The sequence below is a fragment of the Diplotaxodon limnothrissa genome, linkage group LG23 (genome assembly GCF_057381915.1).
Source record: "Diplotaxodon limnothrissa isolate DT_005_m linkage group LG23, D_limnothrissa_male_GT1.1, whole genome shotgun sequence".
Taxonomy (NCBI): Eukaryota; Metazoa; Chordata; class Actinopteri; order Cichliformes; family Cichlidae; genus Diplotaxodon; species Diplotaxodon limnothrissa.
In genome coordinates, this window is record NC_140617.1 from 28673536 (window position 1) to 28694792 (window position 21257).

The 21257-nt window shown below is 40.2% G+C and overlaps 2 protein-coding genes across 2 annotated transcripts; both read right to left on the reverse strand.

Moving 5' to 3' along the window:
• Positions 1–1976: 1976 nt before the first annotated feature.
• LOC146608250 (uncharacterized) lies at positions 1977–12841 on the reverse strand. The gene is made up of 12 exons (XM_085348035.1): positions 12834–12841; positions 11483–11518; positions 9284–9322; positions 9122–9184; positions 8806–8871; positions 8314–8400; positions 6062–6124; positions 5587–5673; positions 3585–3671; positions 3182–3244; positions 2707–2793; positions 1977–2074 (listed from the first exon to the last, which is right to left on the reverse strand). The coding sequence occupies exons 3-12, from the start codon at positions 9318–9320 to the stop codon at positions 2031–2033; spliced, it is 684 nt and encodes a 227-aa protein (XP_085204161.1). The 5' UTR covers positions 9321–9322; positions 11483–11518; positions 12834–12841; the 3' UTR covers positions 1977–2030.
• A 190-nt stretch (positions 12842–13031) lies between these two features.
• Positions 13032–20954, reverse strand: LOC146608251 (SLAM family member 9-like). The gene is made up of 5 exons (XM_085348654.1): positions 20770–20954; positions 19209–19358; positions 18599–18724; positions 18334–18503; positions 13032–13178 (listed from the first exon to the last, which is right to left on the reverse strand). The coding sequence occupies exons 1-5, from the start codon at positions 20825–20827 to the stop codon at positions 13032–13034; spliced, it is 651 nt and encodes a 216-aa protein (XP_085204780.1). The 5' UTR covers positions 20828–20954.
• Positions 20955–21257: the final 303 nt, after the last annotated feature.

The window sequence follows — 21257 nt, forward strand, 5'->3', positions numbered from 1 at the left end:
TTATGGGGCCACACTCTGACACCCCCCCCCCCCACATACACACACACACACAATATTCTTTGTTCACATGTATACCTATGTAAGATGTTATATGTTAATGACCCTATGCATATTCATGTAACCACAATAAAAGGAGTGCTATGGGGAACCTGGCTGAGAGTCTGACGGAGGTCAAGTGGTGGAACGACACTTGGCTCCAGGCAGGTCTCCCTCATGCATGAGTAACACGAAGAACTTTGGTGCCTTGTGTCTTGCTTTTTACTGTGTAGCAAGTTGTCCTTAACGTTCCAGCGAATAGGTTTATGCTACAAACCTAACAACACACATCTTACAAACACCTCCCTTCTTCTGTACCTCTGGAATATGTAATATGTGACTGAGCATGGAGACTGGTGAAGTGAAAAATCTATAAAAGTGATCTCAAATGCATTCCAGGTCTCCATGAGTGCATTTTTGATGGAGCACTAAGCACCACTAACAGTAACCTTCAATGTCACACCAGGTGTTAAAACTTACTCCACCAGTTTAAAGAAAATACTTCAATCAGTGCTGCTTTTACGTGACACTAAGGAGTGTTATAAAGGTTCAAAATGGGATAACGTATTCAATTATAAACCTGATTTTTATACACACAAAGTCAGTCAGAGCAGCAGAATAAAAGGAAAATCTTTTTTTAAAATAAATGTCAGACTGAGTCTCTGAGCCTTCTATATATATATATATATATATATATATATATATATATATATATATATATAAATCCTCCCTTAGTTTCCCTTCTTCTGTTTCTGTTTCAATATCATCATGCAATTTTTGCAAACTGCAAAGATGCTGCTTATCATAGAAATGAAAGGACACTTAAAGCGCAGGGAGTTTCAAACACGCCACAACAGGCCTGAAAAGGAATCAGTACACTGGAAGGCTTTGCAAATTGTCATGAATTCCTCCTGTTTTTCCCTAAATTAATGTTATTCCTGGTGTGGTCATGCCAGTATTGATCTAATGTACAGAAGAGGTGTCTGAAAAAAGTAAAGTATTTTAAGTCTAAGAGAGCTTTTTGAATCATAAAAGGTAAAATTGTTTACTTACAAAAGATTTACATGTGAAGGTGCTCTGTCTTTCGACTATAAAATACAGTGCATTTAATGACAGTGCTCTCAATTCAAAGTGGAAAAAAAATTATATGTTGTTAAAATTGCACCTATTTTATCTTAAGATTTCTCAGGCAGCTTATTGTCTGTTTTTTTTTTTTTTTTTTTTTGACAGAGCACTCATTAAATGACCATAATAATTTAAAAGGAACTTCTCATCTGATGATCTCGGCACTGTCCCTGGTGAATCTTTGCACTTTCAGAGCTAAAATCATTATTATGCAATACTTTTACTGGTCCAGCCTACCAGAGATCAGGTAGAATTGTATTTGGCCTGTGAGCTAACACCACTTTGACACCCCTGCTCTGATTTCAAAGCCCTTCATCTGTCACTCAGTAGCACTGCTAGTCATCCCAGCTGCTACTGTCAAAGTCACCTCACCTCACCCAGCTGCATCGCTAATGTTTTTTTTCTCCTATCATTGTTTCACATCTCCATTACCCACATATATGGACATCTCCCTTTCAAGGTCCATAAATGAAGCCAATTAGAGACTTAACTAAGGTTATTACAAGCTGCCATCTTGGGTGGTAGTGAAGTGATTTTCACAGCAAATGAACACGACCACCAATCTTACAGAAAAACATGTTCAGAAATGCACACATGCTTTTAGCCCAGTTTGTTTTGTTAGCTGAACATCAGTGATGTTTGCTAACGCTTAAATGCATAATTAAATGTGTCAAAAAATCATGCTGATGAAAGGGCAGGAAGAAAAAGCAATAATGATACTACAGCCTTTCTGACACATACAGCATTAAATATCAAACATGTAACCTCTCCCATTGTCCACCTTGTGCGCTTATGTAATACAAACAGTCCTTAAGTGACTGAGGATAAAGATTTGGCTCTTTCTACACTCGGTGAAGAAGTCTCTGGTCCTATGTTGTCCTCTCTGGCCCCTGCTGTGGTTCTTGTACATTGTCTGTTAAAAATGGAAAAATATTTCAGCACAATGTTTCATCTGACAGACACAATCACTCTTTTCTGCAAGGTGGGCGGTGAAATTAATTTAGATAAGTTGTTTGTATGTCATAGACATTAAAGATCACCTACAGGTGAGATATTTAGCAAAAATCTGAGGTTTTAAAAGTAAAACAGAAAATTTATAGTATCCAGTGGAGACAGAGTGCCTTGTGCCACATTTGAAAAACCACTGGAGGACAAAACATTCAGCTGAGAGCTTAAATGCTAACAAAATGCCTTTAGCGAGCTAAAAATGTTTCAGGTCCCTGTGTCAAAGAATTATTACGGACTCTATCTCTGGTTAGGTGATACAAAGACCCATCCCACTTTAATGTACGGATTCACTCTGTCAAAATGTATTGATCAAACTCTTGCTTGTTAATTTGATTCTTGTTTCTGTCATAAGCACTAATATGCAGGTGCAGGTGGGTTGCAAAGTGGCTTGCAGAGTCTCAGAAAATAAAATGGGCTAAAACAGATCAAACAGCATTAGCCACATTTTTTTAAACTCACACAAAAAAGAACATGAAGTTGTCCTGATTGTGCACGTGTGTTTTAAACTCATATTCATCTCACTTTCAGTTTACTCACCAGGTTTACTGCTGGAATCTGTGGATGCTGCAGGTGTTTGGTCCTGACTAGGTTCATCCTTGACCTCTGAGGTAGTTTTTGACGTCTCTGTGAAGTGATTAAATGATAAATAAAATATCACAACACTAACAGATCGATCCCTCAGGATGAAATCACATTTAAAAAAATTTGACTTCTAAAATTGCATTGTAAATTCTCATGAAAATAAATGGCTGTGGGCCCTGCTGTGGTTCCTGTAGATTGTCTGTTTAATATGGAAAAATCTTTCAGCACAATGGTTCATCAGACAGACACATTCACCCTTTTTTGCAAAGTGGACAGTGAAATTAGCTTAGATAAGTTGTTGTTTGTCTGTCATACACATTACAGGTCATCTACAGGTGAGTTATTGAGCACAAATTTGAGGTTTTAAAAATAAAACAGAAAGGTTAAGGAATACTTTTTTTTTCTCTGCTGTGACGACTTTTTTTCTCACCAGTTTCAGGTTTCGGCTCAGAATCTGACGTCTCGTTGCTCTTTGAGTCCAGCGCTGGCATGTCTGTCAAACCATCACACATTTAAAGAATCAACGACAAACAAAACAAACTAAACAAAAACAACCAGATGTTAAGTTCAGAAAATATGCCTGCAGATCTTCATCTTAGACAATATTACATTCCTGGCTTGTTTCAGAGCAGCTTGCTGAGTCTCAGAAACTAATGTGATCTCAAACATCAGGATCTAAGTTAGATTTGTCATTTAGAAATGATCAACTTAAACACTGGACAGAAAAGTGTCAGCAGATCTGTCAGTATTCCAGGCAGAGTTTTGAGTAAGTGTGTGTTTGTCTGATTATATGTGTTTTAAACTCGTACTCATCTCACTTTCAGTTTACTCACCAGGTTTACTGTTGGAATCTGTGGATGCTGCAGGTGTTTGGTCCTGACTAGGTTCATCCTTGACCTCTGAGGTAGTTTTTGACGTCTCTGTGAAGTGATTAAAAAACAAAAAAGCATCAGAACAACAGCAGATCTGTCACTGAGTTCCAGTTTGAGTTTCACAAAACAGATTTTCAGCCTATTAAAGTGCATCTCATACTGTAGGTTTATCCCTCAGGATTAAATCACATTTACATAAACAGGCTGCCAGTTTGTCACACGGCTGACTCTTAAAATGATATTTTTAATTCTCGTTAAAATGATACAAATTCAAATTCATTGACAAATTTATTGGAAATGAGCGTACATTTGGAACCTATGCATTAATATAAACATGTCACTGAAACCCCTTCAGTTTACTTACAGTCAGATTGACCCAGAGCACTTTAAAGGTTGTATTAACTCAACGTTTTTTAAATAAAACAGAAATAAAAGGTTTAAGAACACTTTCATATTATTTGATTTTTTTTTGTCTTTTTGGTGCGACAGGTTTTTTGTAATGAACACATTTACATGTAAATACATATTAACCACTGAGCTTAATTTGTTTCCAGTGATTAATTAACCTGGAATATACTTCATACATTATTTGCTCAATGCTGACTTTGTGGTTTTAAATATATTTTCACCCTCAGCTAAAACACAACTGGCTAAATTCACATCTGGCAGAAATGATCCTTTGGCCCCCAGGAAATGTCCCACAAGGACAGTGTGCCACTCATCTCACTGGTCTTAACATGTTACTCACGTGACATGTTGAGAACTCTCAGTAATTATAATTGTAAAAGTCAAATCTTTGTAAATGTGGCCTAATCCTGTGGGATAAACCTACGGTATAAGATGCACTTTAATAGGCTGAAAATTAGTTTTGTGAAACACTCTCCTCACTTTAAAGGCTTTTACACACCGAGTACGTTGCGACAAAATGAGCCCAAATTCAAATTTTTCAGGCCCGAACTTCTTGTGTAACGTATATACACACTGAAAGTGTCGCGTCCCTTAGTCATAAGAGATGCTGTGTGACCTTTCCTGACACGACCCTCAATGTGTCTCCTCCTGGGCTTGAACCAGAGATTTTTTACTTATTAGGTGAATGTGTACACCCCACAGTACACTAAAACACATGCTAGCATACAGAGAAGACACGCAAATAACAATTAGCCAGAGGGACTGTAAGTATGAAAGCCTCTTACATTCACACGTTCACTGAAAAAGTCAAGTTCCCACAAACAGCACTCTTTGGAGACGCTGTGGTGAGTCTGACAGGGGCTTCTGCTCGTTTCAGATTTAAAATATTTCTGATCAAATTCACACCAGGACAAAAAACAAAGCCCTCATGTCAGTAGGAAATGCACCAAGTAGCCAATCCTCCATTGATCTCATTAGTTTGAACATTTTGCACCGTCACATCAAATCCATTGTGTATTTTATGAGTTGCTGTATGATGTTTCACCTGTTTCTTGACCTTTTTATTTGACTGTAAAATGTCAGAAGATTGTTTAAAATCCTGGTTATAATATCCAGTGGAGACAGAGTGCAATGTGTCCCATTTGAAAAACCACTGGAGGACAAAACATTCAGCTGAGAGCTTAAATGCTAACAAAATGCCTTTAGCGAGCTAAAAATGTTTCAGGTCCCTGTGTCAAAGAATTATTACGGACTCTATCTCTGGTTGGGTGATACAAAGACCCATCCCACTTTAATGTACGGATTCACTCTGTCAAAATGTATTGATCAAACTCTTGCTTGTTAATTTGATTCTTGTTTCTGTCATAAGCACTAATATGCAGGTGCAGGTGGGTTGCAAAGTGGCTTGCAGAGTCTCAGAAAATAAAATGGGCTAAAACAGATCAAACAGCATTAGCCACATTTTTTTTAAACTCACACAAAAAAGAACATGAAGTTGTCCTGATTGTGCACGTGTGTTTTAAACTCATATTCATCTCACTTTCAGTTTACTCACCAGGTTTACTGCTGGAATCTGTGGATGCTGCAGGTGTTTGGTCCTGACTAGGTTCATCCTTGACCTCTGAGGTAGTTTTTGACGTCTCTGTGAAGTGATTAAATGATAAATAAAATATCACAACACTAACAGATCGATCCCTCAGGATGAAATCACATTTAAAAAAATTTGACTTCTAAAATTGCATTGTAAATTCTCATGAAAATAAATGGCTGTGGGCCCTGCTGTGGTTCCTGTAGATTGTCTGTTTAATATGGAAAAATCTTTCAGCACAATGGTTCATCAGACAGACACATTCACCCTTTTTTGCAAAGTGGACAGTGAAATTAGCTTAGATAAGTTGTTGTTTGTCTGTCATACACATTACAGGTCATCTACAGGTGAGTTATTGAGCACAAATTTGAGGTTTTAAAAATAAAACAGAAAGGTTAAGGAATACTTTTTTTTTCTCTGCTGTGACGACTTTTTTTCTCACCAGTTTCAGGTTTCGGCTCAGAATCTGACGTCTCGTTGCTCTTTGAGTCCAGCGCTGGCATGTCTGTCAAACCATCACACATTTAAAGAATCAACGACAAACAAAACAAACTAAACAAAAACAACCAGATGTTAAGTTCAGAAAATATGCCTGCCTCTTCCCGCTCCACCACAATCACCCACACATGCAGGCCCTTGGGGTAAAGGTGTGTCACCAGGGTGCAGGGGAGGCATCCCCCCCTCTGTCCCCTTCTGGCTTCTTGTGCCTCAATTTTATCTTACAACATTCACATTACTCACACTCTCATTACACATACATATAGGATCTTGGGGGTGGGCACGATACACGGACTCCAAAAGACCATCAGGGTGTACACCTCACCACTGGCGTCGTTGCCCATCTCTCAATTTTAAATACACGTAGACATTGAGGGCTATCAGGAGGGGCTATGCGCTTACCTGCTGCTCTCTGGCAGGTATGCCCTCCTGGGTTTTAAATGCACCTTAGAACACACATGCATCAACACTACATATGAGCGGGCGGAGGGAGGTTTGGAGTCTTCTCACACCCCCTTTCTCTGCGACCTGCTGGAGCAGGGGGGCCAGGAGGAGGAGTTGGCCGTCCGACTGCGGTCTGGAGTGTGGGGCCTCCCTGCTGCTGCAGAGTCGGGGCGGTCTGCTTCTCCCCACCGCAGGGAAAAGGGTAACACCACCTGGGTCTGGGTGCAGTTTCCCCCTCCAGGGGCAAGGGTACCTAGACCCGGTTTGTAGAGTACGCTTGGGGAGTGTGATCGTGTGTACAGCGTCTCTTTATGTCTGTCTCCTCGTTGGTTGAGTGTGGAGTGAGTGCATATGAGAGCATGAGGGTGGGAATGGATGTTTGTATCTGTGTGTGCCTGTATGTCTGTGTCTATATGTCAGGTTGGGTATCAGACGCCACCTCTCTGGGGACATCTTAGGCCCTCCAAGGTTTGGAGGCCTCTCTCCCCCTACCACCACTTCCCCTGCCAGTGGCGGACTCCCTCAGACATCGGTGCGTTGGTGGTTCTTTGTGTCCGGGGTGGGCGTCCAGGTACACACTGGCTCACTCCTTGGTGGCTGCTTGTCGGAGCCTGGAGCCTGGGGCTCGCTCGGGCCACTTCGCGGGTGGGGTGCCCTCGGCCTCTCGGCCTGGGGCTCAGTCACTCTGGCACAGTTGGCTGCCGGCGGAGCTCACGGGCGCGTCACTATAACTCCCCCCGGCTTCTGCTCCGCAGCTGCTGAGTGAGCCCTCATCTGGGACTCTCCTCAGCTCTTTCTGGGACAGTGGCGCGGCTGCCCCTCTGTTGATCTTCCTTGGTCTCTTGTGTTCTGGGGGCCTCTGGATGTCTGGAGTTTTGATCTCCTCCATACCTGCTTCATGCCCTGGAGGACGGGGCAGTGGCTCCCCACACCCTCTAACAGATCATTACATGAAGGAACCTTTTAAAAACAAGGACGTCCATGCTCACACACGGGTGCTCACACACACAAACTACATCCTTTTTGGCTCCTACCTCAAAGCACACTGTGCGCTGTCGATATTACGTGCTGCACAATAATGTTTAATATTTAGTATTTACTGTTATATTCCCATATATCATCGTGATGTTGTTTATTGTATTGCTCTCGTTTTCTTCTGCTTGTTTTCTTTTTTCTTTCTCAACAGGTGATCCAGGTGATTGATATATGTATTTTTTTTTCCTGCTTATTTAGTTGGTTTTTGTTTCTCCGCTGTTTTTCCCCCCTCTTTCTTTCTCCCTTTTCTTTTCCTCATTCAAGTCTGTCCCGTATCTAGCAAGTGATAATAAAAAAATAAATAAAATAAACAATAAAAGGTGAATCAAATGGACCATTACGGCAAAGCTGGGATGGTCAATTTGGTAAAGTAAATCCGTTGGGCATCTTTCTTCGCCTTTAGACAATAACTCTGATGGCAAAAGAACCAAACGGGACAGGCAAAAAAAAAAAAAAATGCCTGCAGATCTTCATCTTAGACAATATTACATTCCTGGCTTGTTTCAGAGCAGCTTGCTAAGTCTCAGAAACTAATGTGATCTCAAACATCAGGATCTAAGTTAGATTTGTCATTTAGAAATGATCAACTTAAACACTGGACAGAAAAGTGTCAGCAGATCTGTCAGTATTCCAGGCAGAGTTTTGAGTAAGTGTGTGTATGTCTGTTTTTGCACGTGTGTTTGAAACTCGAATTCATCTCACTTTCAGTTTACTCACCAGGTTTACTGCTGGAATCTGTGGATGCTGCAGGTGTTTGGTCCTGACTAGGTTCATCCTTGACCTCTGACGTAGTTTTTGACATCTCTGTGAAGTGATTATGGTAAAATGATAAATAAAATATCACAACCCTAATGAAGCGCCTTGAGGCGACTTATGTTGTGATTTGGCGCTATATAAATAAAATTGAATTGAATTGAATTAACAGGGCGATACGGAAGTGTAGAGCTGCCGCCCAGGCAAAAGAAAAATAGAGCTATATCACGGTTATAACGTGAAAAGTTTATTGTTCTAACAATATACTTTTCATGTTTGTACAATATTCTATCATGTTATTACAATATGCAAAACTTTCACGTTCGTACAATATAAATATTATATTGTACGAACGCGATGATTATGTGTATTGTAATAACGTTGTAATAATGTGATCAAACAATTATGTGTGTTTGATCACATAATTAGTTAGTTTTTTCCCCTGATTTTATCCACCTGCTTCATTTTCATCATCTGCGGACATCAACTCGTTTTCATTGTGTATCTGAGGAGCTGTCACTTCTGAAAACAGAATCACAGTACATATGAGACACAGCAAACGTTCTGTTCACTTCTAATGAACACAGGAGGCATTTTTGCTCGGCCTGCAGGTCACAGATCCGTCCAGCTAAACCTGCAAATTCTAAGGCTCATACAGGTCGATGCTCCGGTCACAGCTTTGATGCTACTTTTAAAAAAACAAACAAGTTATACAAGATGAAGTGATTGCATGTTGCAAATGTGTTATATATTATGAAAACATTTTGCTCACCATTGTTGGGTGAATTTAATGCTGGGACCACAGAGGAAGATGATGTTCCTTGGACTGACAAATCTGGTGTTGGAAGAAATATCAGGACCTTAAGCATCCATCACCTGCTGTCACATTTACTTTATTATTGTTTTTACCCCCATTAAATAAGATTTTACTCACCTGCTCCATTACTCTGTATCCCAACCAATTGTACCATCTCTGTCAGATAATAAATGAAATGTATGTCATGAACAGCACATTAACTGATAAACTGGTGTAAAGTCTACTATACTGCTGCTGGTGATGTTGTATTTTGTTTTAACTTCAGTGTCACTGTAGTTCTGTAAGGACACAGACGTAACACAACAGACAAATGACCCTAAAACAATGTTCAGCCCGCAACACTTTTACAGTTTTACTGTTAACTAATATACTGCCAGCTTAATCTATGAGATTATAGAATCATTTATAGTGAGTTTAGTTTCTTCTGACATAGTCTAAAACAGGCCAGTGGTGGAAGCAAGCAGCAAAAACAATGCTTTACTCATATGAAAGACATGCTGTCTGTAAGAGCAAACTAATCATTATTGAGGGTCTGTTTCAGCAAATATGCTTGGCCTGTTTTAGGCTGCTGGGCCCAACATGTCAGCAGTTGGTCAGTCAACTGGCCTAGCAAACTTCTTTTACTGTTCCCAGACCAGTGGACCCTGTCCCATACAGTGGGGCAAAAAAGTATTTAGTCAGCCACCGATTGTGCAAGTTCCCCCACTTAAAATGATGACAGAGGTCAGTAATTTGCACCAGAGGTACACTTCAACTGTGAGAGACAGAATGTGAAAAAAAAATCCATGAATCCACATGGTAGGATTTGTAAAGAATTTATTCGTAAATCAGGGTGGAAAATAAGTATTTGGTCAATAACAAAAATACAACTCAATACTTTGTAACATAACCTTTGTTGGCAATAACAGAGGTCAAACGTTTACTATAGGTCTTTACCAGGTTTGCACACACAGTAGCTGGTATTTTGGCCCATTCCTCCATGCAGATCTTCTCGAGAGCAGTGATGTTTTGGGGCTGTCGCCGAGCAACACGGACTTTCAACTCCCGCCACAGATTTTCTATGGGGTTGAGGTCTGGAGACTGGCTAGGCCACTCCAGAACTTTCAAATGCTTCTTACGGAGCCACTCCTTTGTTGCCCGGGCGGTGTGTTTTGGATCATTGTCATGTTGGAAGACCCAGCCTCGTTTCATCTTCAAAGTTCTCACTGATGGAAGGAGGTTTTGGCTCAAAATCTCATGATACATGGCCCCATTCATTCTGTCCTTAACACGGATCAGTCGTCCTGTCCCCTTGGCAGAAAAACAGCCCCATAGCATGATGTTTCCACCCCCATGCTTCACAGTAGGTATGGTGTTCTTGGGATGCAACTCAGTATTCTTCTCCCTCCAAACACGACGAGTTGAGTTTATACCAAAAAGTTCTACTTTGGTTTCATCTGACCACATGACATTCTCCCAATCCTCTGCTGTATCATCCATGTGCTCTCTGGCAAACTTCAGACGGGCCTGGACATGCACTGGCTTCAGCAGCGGAACACGTCTGGCACTGCGGGATTTGATTCCCTGCCGTTGTAGTGTGTTACTGATGGTGACCTTTGTCACTTTGGTCCCAGCTCTCTGCAGGTCATTCACCAGGTCCCCCCGTGTGGTTCTGGGATCTTTGCTCACCGTTCTCATGATCATTTTGACCCCACGGGATGAGATCTTGCGTGGAGCCCCAGATCGAGGGAGATTATCAGTGGTCTTGTATGTCTTCCATTTTCTGATGATTGCTCCCACAGTTGATTTTTTCACACCAAGCTGCTTGCCTATTGTAGATTCACTCTTCCCAGTCTGGTGCAGGTCTACAATACTTTTCCTGGTGTCCTTCGAAAGCTCTTTGGTCTTGGCCATGGCGGAGTTTGGAGTCTGACTGTTTGAGGCTGTGGACAGGTGTCTTTTATACAGATGATGAGTTCAAACAGGTGCCATTCATACAGGTAACGAGTGGGGGACAGAAAAGCTTCTTACAGAAGACGTTACAGGTCTGTGAGAGCCAGAGATTTTCCTTGTTTGAGGTGACCAAATACTTATTTTCCACCCTGATTTACGAATAAATTCTTTACAAATCCTACCATGTGGATTCATGGATTTTTTTTTCACATTCTGTCTCTCACAGTTGAAGTGTACCTCTGGTGCAAATTACTGACCTCTGTCATCATTTTAAGTGGGGGAACTTGCACAATCGGTGGCTGACTAAATACTTTTTTGCCCCACTGTATGTCTTAATAAATCCCAGTTTTAACACCACCACCTAATATAACTGTATTATCTTACCTTCTGGTCTATTTGCTTCGTCTTGTGTTTTGATTTCTGGGGAATTGAAGACAAATGGTAAATGGCCTGCATTTGTATAGCTCTTTTCTAGTCCCTAAGGACCCCAAAGCGCTTCACACTACATTCAGTCATTCACCCATTCACACACACATTCACACACTGGCGATGGCAAGCTACATTGTAGCCACAGCTGCCCTGGGGCGCACTGACAGAGGCGAGGCTGCCGGACACTGGCGCCACCGGGCCCTCTGACCACCACAAGCAGGCAAACACGGGGTTAGTATCTTGCCCAAGGATATTTGGTATGCAGCCAGGAGGCAGCCTGGGATCGAACCACCGACCTTCTGATTAGTGGCTGACCTGCTCCGCCACCTGAGCTACAGCCACCCCATTTATTGACATTTATTGATTGACAGAAATATCAATCATTGCTTGTTTTGCGATTTTAGCTTATTTCTTTGGGGTTATTGAGCTCAAACACATATTATGAGCAAAGGATGCTGTTACTGTTTTAATGTTCAGCTTTTCATCTACATGAAGTTAAGAGGAAATTTACCCTGGTTTGTTTTCATCCATCAGTCACATCTTTGAAATGTGTTTCTGTTGAATACATAAAGACGAAGTCTAATAATTTGGAGGATTTTTGAGCCTGGGAAGTTGTAGATAGAGATGTTTGCATTCAGCACTATTAAAATTAGCCTAGAAATTGTGCTTATAATGAACCTACATACAAGTGTGACTGGATGACTTTGATACAGAAGAAAACACACAAATACGGCGATTTTCACCAATTCTGTTATATCCTGAGACTAAATCTGTAAGTAAAATACACGAGTCCTAGGTTTATCACACTATCTGTAGTACAGGCTTGTCTGGGTTGTTTCTTTAACATGTCGAGATATTTTATTAACACTTTCTAATATGGCCCTATAATTCCTCTGTAATTATGTGGACTTATTTTAAATTACAAAGTAATTATTTTTACCTAAACATACTTAAAACTAGGCACACTAGAATAAGTAACATTTACAATAAACAAAGAACTAATTAGAAAAAAAATTATACTGTTAGCATAGTGTGCAAGTAATTTCAAGTCATTTTACAAAGTGCACGACTTCAGGTGTTTTACAGGAAGGAGACACATTGTTCTCTAAGTAATTTAAAGTACTGTGTAATTTTTTGGTAATTTTGTGGCAAAACAATATTTTCCCATCTTATTGTAAGTACGCTGTGCTTTTATAATGGAGAGTCTTAACCTCACCTAACATTCATCATGCACATTTGCATAATGATTAATAAATCAAGATATTAAAAAGAAAGTAAGATTCATAATTGTTTTGTGGGTTCTTACCTCGCTTTCTGTATATTTTGCAAAGAAAAAAGACAATTACAGCCACTATCAACACAAGCAACACAATCACTAATGGTATGATCCAATACAGTGAATCACCTACAAAAATAAAAGAACAAAGAATAAATTAATAAAACTGCAAATGATTACCAAAACAATTTATCCCAATCTTTAAATGTCTGTAAAATCCATCATTAGTCAAAAAGAAACACTTTCTGCCACAGATACATATTGGTGTGATAACTCACCACTTGCAAATGAAATGATAATATTGTCACTCCTTTCACTGCTAACTGGGTTTTCCAGCTGACAGCTGATTGATTTTTCAACAGATCCTGTATCGTTCTAGAATTAACGAGAAAAGAGAGAAGCACATAAACCAAACACATTCATTAGATTTTAAACAGATTATGGGACACTTGTCTATGGGTGGACAATCAACAGATCAATAGCACAGGGACAGGCTCAAAGATGGCTGCATACACCCTGATAAATGTAACTATATTTCCAGAAAATACAAAATAAAAGTGCGAGACTAACCATTTCCATTCACTTTTATTTTAGTTTATCGCCAATATCAAGAAAGGAGAAATAAATAAATAAGATAAGATAAGATACCTTTATTAGTTCCACGAATGGGACTAATTCCCCTCCAAACGCCTTCGACGCTTATTCCTTTCCGATGCAGACGGTGGATCAAGGAGACCAGCGCATATGCTGCAGGCCCGGATGCACTGTCTACACTGGCTGTCTCACACCTTCTACCCATCCCTGTTGCTTGTCATGTGTTTCTATGACGTATTAAGAGTTTTTTTATGTGCTATGTGCAGAGGTGTTTTTTTTTCTGTTCTCAAACTGTTCTCCCTGTTGGAGCTCAGTCTGGGGGGAGTTATTTCCTCATGTTTTCCATTGTTATACCCCTCTGACCTGTCTTCCCCATGTGATGTTTTTGCGTAATGTATGTATGGTCGGAAGGGTAAGATGGCGCCGCCATTGCACTGGCAGCCTTATGAAATTTCCCATTCGTGGGACTAATAAAGGTATTTTAAATACATCTGTCAACAAATCACCCATGTCCAAATAAAGACACAATTTCTTTAGAAATATTTGCAATTGTCAATGATATCCTTAGAGTTACACACTGTCTATATTTTATTCGCATTTAGTCTCAGCCCGAAACACAGACAGATATTTTTGTCTTAACTTAAAATGACTACATTCATGTCCATGTTACCCAAGCTCCGAAGTTAACATAAACGTTTAAAATAGTCATAAAATCTGCATGTAGCTACTAGGATATCAAAAAATCAGCATCTAAACCTTAAAAAGTGGAATGATTTAAACTACACACATAATTTTGCAGTTGGAACTCTCGCTTAAATATTCTGCACTTTATAAAAAGATTAATATTAAGCATTTCATAATACCAGTTTTGCCTCAAGATATCAGATATCCTCGTCTCGATTGCTGCTTTTATATATCTGGTATTCACCACTCCTGTATGTTCCCCTAAATCATCTCAAACTGGTTTGCCACTAATCAGAAGGTCGGTGGTTCGATCCCAGGCTGCCCCCTGGCTGCATACCAAATATCCTTGGGCAAGATATTAACCCCATGTTTGCCTACTGGTGGTGGTCAGAGGGCCCGGTGGCGCCAGTGTCCGGCAGCCTCGCCTCTGTCAGTGCGCCCCAGGGCAGCTGTGGCTACAACGTAGCTTGCCATCGCCAGTGTGTGAATGTGTGTGTGAATGGGTGAATGACTGAATGTAGTGTAAAGCGCTTTGGGGTCCTTAGGGACTGAGTAAAAAGCGCTATACAAATGCAGGCCATTTCTTGAGCATAACAATGAGTTCACTGTACTCAAATGGCCTCCATAGTCAACAAATCTCAGTCCAATAGAGCACCTTTGTGGGGACAAATCATGTCAATATGGACTAAAATGTCTGAAGAACGATTCCAGCACCTTGTGGAAGCTATGCCGGGAAGGCTCTGAAGACAAAAAAGGTTCCAAAACAATACTGGCAAAGTGTACCCAATAAAGTGACCCTGACTTCATATCCTAGGTATGAACTGATTGTTTATTAAACTACATGCACCAAAAACGCCTGAGGGTCTGGACAAATATTAAAAAAGCATGTTTACAGAGTTGGGGAGTAACATGTACCGCCGATACGTATTTAAAATACAAAATATGAGTAACTGTATTCCGTTACAGTTACCATTTAAAAAGGTGGTATTCAGAATACAGTTACTTTGCGGAAATAAATGGATTACACTACGGTATTTTCCTGTTTCATATTGTGGCGGGTCAGGACTGTTTGGGTTTTTTGACAGCTACGTTCTGTAGCGTTACAGTTGCCATGGTTACAGGGTGGCATGCTCTCTCTCACTGTGTGTTTCCTGGGTGAGAGAGCGCCTTTTTGTTGTTGTGCTAAACTAATAAGCAGAATGCTACAGGCATAGCCCTAAAGAATGTAGCATCATGGGCAGTGTAGTCCGTGTTGCAGGGAGAATGGACTGCCGTACACGTTATGGGTCTGTGAGCACGAGGGAGGGAGAAAAAGGAGAGTGGAAAAGTACGAGCAGTCATCGAGCAAAAACGGGAGCTGGAAGCATGTAAATATAATAATAACCACTGCAGCCAAGAAGAGTGCCTGACGAGCCCAGTTGTAAGTAAGCTATTAAGACTCGACTGTACACTGTGTTCGTGTTTTCCTCCGAAAACAATAAGTTCCGTTGGAGCAGTCTTTCAACGCCTCTCTCTGTCTCTCGCTAGCAAAGTTGACCCAGACAACAAAGTAAAGCTATTTTTCGGCTAAGAGCCCGACACGGAACCCGGCGTATTAGCCAGAGGTCCCTTTAATAATAATAATGGATTGCATTTATATAGCGCTCTCACATTCACACACTGGTGGAGGCAAGCTACAGTTGTAGCCACAGCTGCCCTGGGGCAGACTGACAGAAGCGTGCCATCGGCCCCTCTGGCCAACACCAGTAGGCGGTAGTGACCAGGACACAGAGAGCCCAGGGAACGAACCGGCGACTTTCCGGTTACAGATGCGCTTCCCAACGCCCTGAGCCACGGTCGCCCTGAGCACCTTTACTACGGTTCGGAGCCGCGTACCTTCAGTAACAGTAATAAATCACACAGGAATAGTACATTCCTGTTGTAAAAAGCATGATAATATATTAAGTAATCCAAAGTATTCACAATACGTTACTCTCATTGAGTAACGTAACGGAATACGTTACAAAATACATTTTGGGGCATGTATTCTGTAATCTGTAGTGGAATACATTTTAAAAGTAACCTTCCCAACACTGCATGTATACAGTGGGGCAAAAAAGTATTTAGTCAGCCACCGATTGTGCAAGTTCCCCCACTTAAAATGATGACAGAGGTCAGTAATTTGCACCAGAGGTACACTTCAACTGTGAGAGACAGAATGTGAAAAAAAAATCCATGAATCCACATGGTAGGATTTGTAAAGAATTTATTCGTAAATCAGGGTGGAAAATAAGTATTTGGTCAATAACAAACAAGGAAAACCTCTGGCTCTCACAGACCTGTAACGTCTTCTGTAAGAAGCTTTTCTGTCCCCCACTCGTTACCTGTATGAATGGCACCTGTTTGAACTCATCATCTGTATAAAAGACACCTGTCCACAGCCTCAAACAGTCAGACTCCAAACTCCGCCATGGCCAAGACCAAAGAGCTTTCGAAGGACACCAGGAAAAGTATTGTAGACCTGCACCAGACTGGGAAGAGTGAATCTACAATAGGCAAGCAGCTTGGTGTGAAAAAATCAACTGTGGGAGCAATCATCAGAAAATGGAAGACATACAAGACCACTGATAATCTCCCTCGATCTGGGGCTCCACGCAAGATCTCATCCCGTGGGGTCAAAATGATCATGAGAACGGTGAGCAAAGATCCCAGAACCACACGGGGGGACCTGGTGAATGACCTGCAGAGAGCTGGGACCAAAGTAACAAAGGTCACCATCAGTAACACACTACAACGGCAGGGAATCAAATCCCGCAGTGCCAGACGTGTTCCGCTGCTGAAGCCAGTGCATGTCCAGGCCCGTCTGAAGTTTGCCAGAGAGCACATGGATGATACAGCAGAGGATTGGGAGAATGTCATGTGGTCAGATGAAACCAAAGTAGAACTTTTTGGTATAAACTCAACTCGTCGTGTTTGGAGGAAGAAGAATACTGAGTTGCATCCCAAGAACACCATACCTACTGTGAAGCATGGGGGTGGAAACATCATGCTATGGGGCTGTTTTTCTGCCAAGGGGACAGGACGACTGATCCGTGTTAAGGACAGAATGAATGGGGCCATGTATCGTGAGATTTTGAGCCAAAACCTCCTTCCATCAGTGAGAACTTTGAAGATGAAACGAGGCTGGGTCTTCCAACATGACAATGATCCAAAACACACCGCCCGGGCAACAAAGGAGTGGCTCCGTAAGAAGCATTTGAAAGTCCTGGAGTGGCCTAGCCAGTCTCCAGACCTCAACCCCATAGAAAATCTGTGGCGGGAGTTGAAAGTCCGTGTTGCTCGGCGACAGCCCCAAAACATCACTGCTCTCGAGAAGATCTGCATGGAGGAATGGGCCAAAATACCAGCTACTGTGTGTGCAAACCTGGTAAAGACCTATAGTAAACGTTTGACCTCTGTTATTGCCAACAAAGGTTATGTTACAAAGTATTGAGTTGTATTTTTGTTATTGACCAAATACTTATTTTCCACCCTGATTTACGAATAAATTCTTTACAAATCCTACCATGTGGATTCATGGATTTTTTTTCACATTCTGTCTCTCACAGTTGAAGTGTACCTCTGGTGCAAATTACTGACCTCTGTCATCATTTTAAGTGGGGGAACTTGCACAATCGGTGGCTGACTAAATACTTTTTTGCCCCACTGTATGTATAATCTAGGTAAACTATTTGAGTAGTATAAAACAGAGATTATGTTGTTCACTGTGTTTTAAAATATGCTGGTACGTAGAAATGTGTAAATGTAATTATCGTTGTTTGTGTTGGCTTTGTTTTCATTTTTGATTTCTTTTAGTTTTTAAGAGTGGCTGTTTCAGCTAGTGTGTGAAAAGTAGAAAAATGTGTTTTATTTACTTTTCTAGTGTTTTGTGTTCATTTTTTGTGGTCATTTATTTACTCTCATTGGTTATGTTTTGTTATTGTCATTTTCCTAAAACTTTAAATAATAATCAAAAATCTCAATTATCAAAAATGAGTGAAACAAAAACAAACAAATAAATTTCCTTTTAATACCTAAAATAACAAATGTACATAAACCTAAAAAAAAAAAATTTTTAATTGTTGAAAATATTTAGATTCATTTCTTTTTCTGATGTCTTAACTTTTCTATAATGTGTTAGTCATTGCTTCAATACTGTGGTTTATGTGAGAAATTGTCTGGAAAAAAAATGAGCAGCTGACTTGTTATGTGAACAGTCAGATCCTGTTTGTACCTTTGCTAATGTGAGCTGATTGCTTGAAGGCTGAGCTGTCTGCTTGTCACCTGTCATCCAGGAATAGGTGACTGGTTTGGTGTCATCTGTGATGCTGGCTTCACAGGTGAGAGTACAGATGGTCATCTCAGGGTTGCATGATTTGGAGACAGTGGGTTTGGGGACAGCAGCTGATAATTAAAGACAGCAAACAAACAAGCTTTTTATTTTAAATATGGTGAAAAAATGATTCAAAGCAAACTTCAGTCCGAATTCGTCCACTTACAGATAACAGTGATTTTAGTCGGACTCATGACTCTGTTGTTGATCTCTGCTGTGTAGATGCCGCTGTCCTTTACAGTCACGTTTGAGAGGGTCAGCGTTCCAGTGGAAGTACTCACCTCACACCGACCTAAAAACATCACAGTTACATAATTAACCAATTAGATAATTATTTTTAATGGATTTTTAGTATATATATATATATATATATATATATATATATATATATATATATGTAATGAACCAAGGTAATTCAATTATCCGTGCAGCATAAAGTTAGCATTTTAAAATGCATCAAATCCATGAAAGAGGTTAATTCGTTACAGCACAATGACAGAAAAAAAATTTTAAAAGGAATTTTCAATTCTTTGAGATAAGTCCATTTAGCTATTTTTGATCCCACTTCATTTTGGGGATCAAGATCTTTTTTTTAAATTAGAAATATATCTTCAAAAGAAACCTTGGATGCACAAGCTTGATTGATCCATATTCTTGATTTCGCACAGATTCCACACATGATGCCTTTCTGGACAGCCTTCCCATTTATCCAGGATCTTTCAAATCTGCAGCCACTATCTTGCATGCATTTGATGTTAAATCCTGAGCATACGTACCTCTGAAGTCCCGGTACGGAACTATATCACCTCCGTACCACTCCACAGCGATGTCCGGGCCATGTTTCCACGTGATGCTGGTGATGGGATCAGACACAGAGCCTGGAGATAGGACTACTTTGTCTCCCACTTTCTTGAAACTATCTTTGTCTATGGCAAAATAAAACCAAAATCAACATGATTTTTCATATTTAGTTCTGTAACCAAACATTTTGTTTACAAAACTAATTTGCAGAACTAAACAAACACAGTTTAGCTGCATGTGTGGCATCTGCAAAATGCTGTAAAAGATGTTAATGATGATCCCAGTTTATATGGGAGAGCACTGTAAATAATTATATTTATCAGATTTTGTCTTTTTTACTTGCTTTTAAGCATCATCAGCAAAACATACTTACATTTTATTACATTTAAAAACATTTAAATGAATTCAACTGATTTCAATATAACAAATATAAGGTACGTTTGAATATTATTGATGGTTTTCTGATGCTAAGAAATCCCGGGGATTGGATTTAATTGGTTGTAAAATCTACAAATAAATAGGATAAACTTCCCCAAATATACACAAAAACAGCATTTTGATAACATCAAAACAATAACTGGAGCATAACAGGGAATACTGGAGTACAGCATACAGAATTGAATTACTGCAGATTTGTTACAAAATGTTCACCTCTGAAGGAGATTGACAACAAATCTTCCATCTTGTGCTCCTGTTTTGTTGATCTTAGAGTAAAATACTCCTTAATGTAGTTTACTTTTGAGTTCTATTCTTTTTCGGGGGTGTACTGGTAAGTTCACACAAAGGAACAATCCCATTATCGGTTCGTCAGACATTATAAAACATATATAACATCATAAAATCAATGTTACTGTTCCCTAAAACTCTCATGAACACATTCAACTATTTTATTTGACTTTCTGGGCGAGCGAATGAAACCTACAAATGACGGGATCGTGACTTTTGGAATGAATGACCTCAAAATGGCCGCTGCCGGGTGTTCCATCCTACCCAAAAGACCGGTTTTATTCTAATTTGATCCGGTGCTGCAGATTAATCGGTGCTGGACTGGCTGGTGAAACAGATGTGTCTGCTTTACAGACACCTCAGAAATAAATATGAAGAATATTTCAACTATTTCTGTGCTATTTTGTTTCACCAGCTATTTACCGGGCGTCGTCCTGAAGCGGGTTGTTGCGAGATAACATTAAAAACTTCCATTTCACACCTATTATGTGTTAGCAGCACCTGGGAGTTAATGTTTATCATATGATAAATCATACTTGACTCGAACTCGTATGTTATTCTTCCACCAGTTAAAGTATACCTCAGCTTACACTATTAATAAACTACTGATAAAAAGTTCGTTTATTTCCGGGTTTGTGTTTGGCTCCAGAATAGCGATACATTCGTTTCACCATGAACACTCTCACCACTCCTTTACATTACCATTAACACGCTGGCGAAACGTAAATAACACTAGGAATAAAAGATACACGGTTAGTATGAAGCTATGCGCCATTGTTCACCCCACTGAAAACTCAGTGTCCATCTTACCTGAAAGGACCAACCCCACGCTTAAGAGAAGAATTCTTAACCCCACGGATCGTAACATCCTCTTAAATCACGGCATAAACGAGACGAAGAACAAGAGAGAGTCGGCTAATAATATCAGAGACAACTAGAGAATATTTAAACTGCGAATATATCAGAGAAGCGGAAGAGTGGGAAGCTAAACTGCGTCACTGACAAACCGAAAGTGAGACTTAAAAAATGTAAAATAAAACCTGAAGGGTGTGTCCAGATGTGTCGCCCCCCCCCCCCCCAAAAAAAACAAACAAACAAACAAAAAAACAAACAAAACAAAACAGGAAATCAAACTGGTCCACTGACCAAGGTCATTTTCTGAAGCACATTTCCAATAATGCAAATGTTTATAGGCCTATATCTACCAAACTATATTTGAGGGCAAATACTTTGCAAAATGTGATGTGTTAACATGAAATATGTTTGCAAATAGCCACAGTTTATACCAACTCTACTTT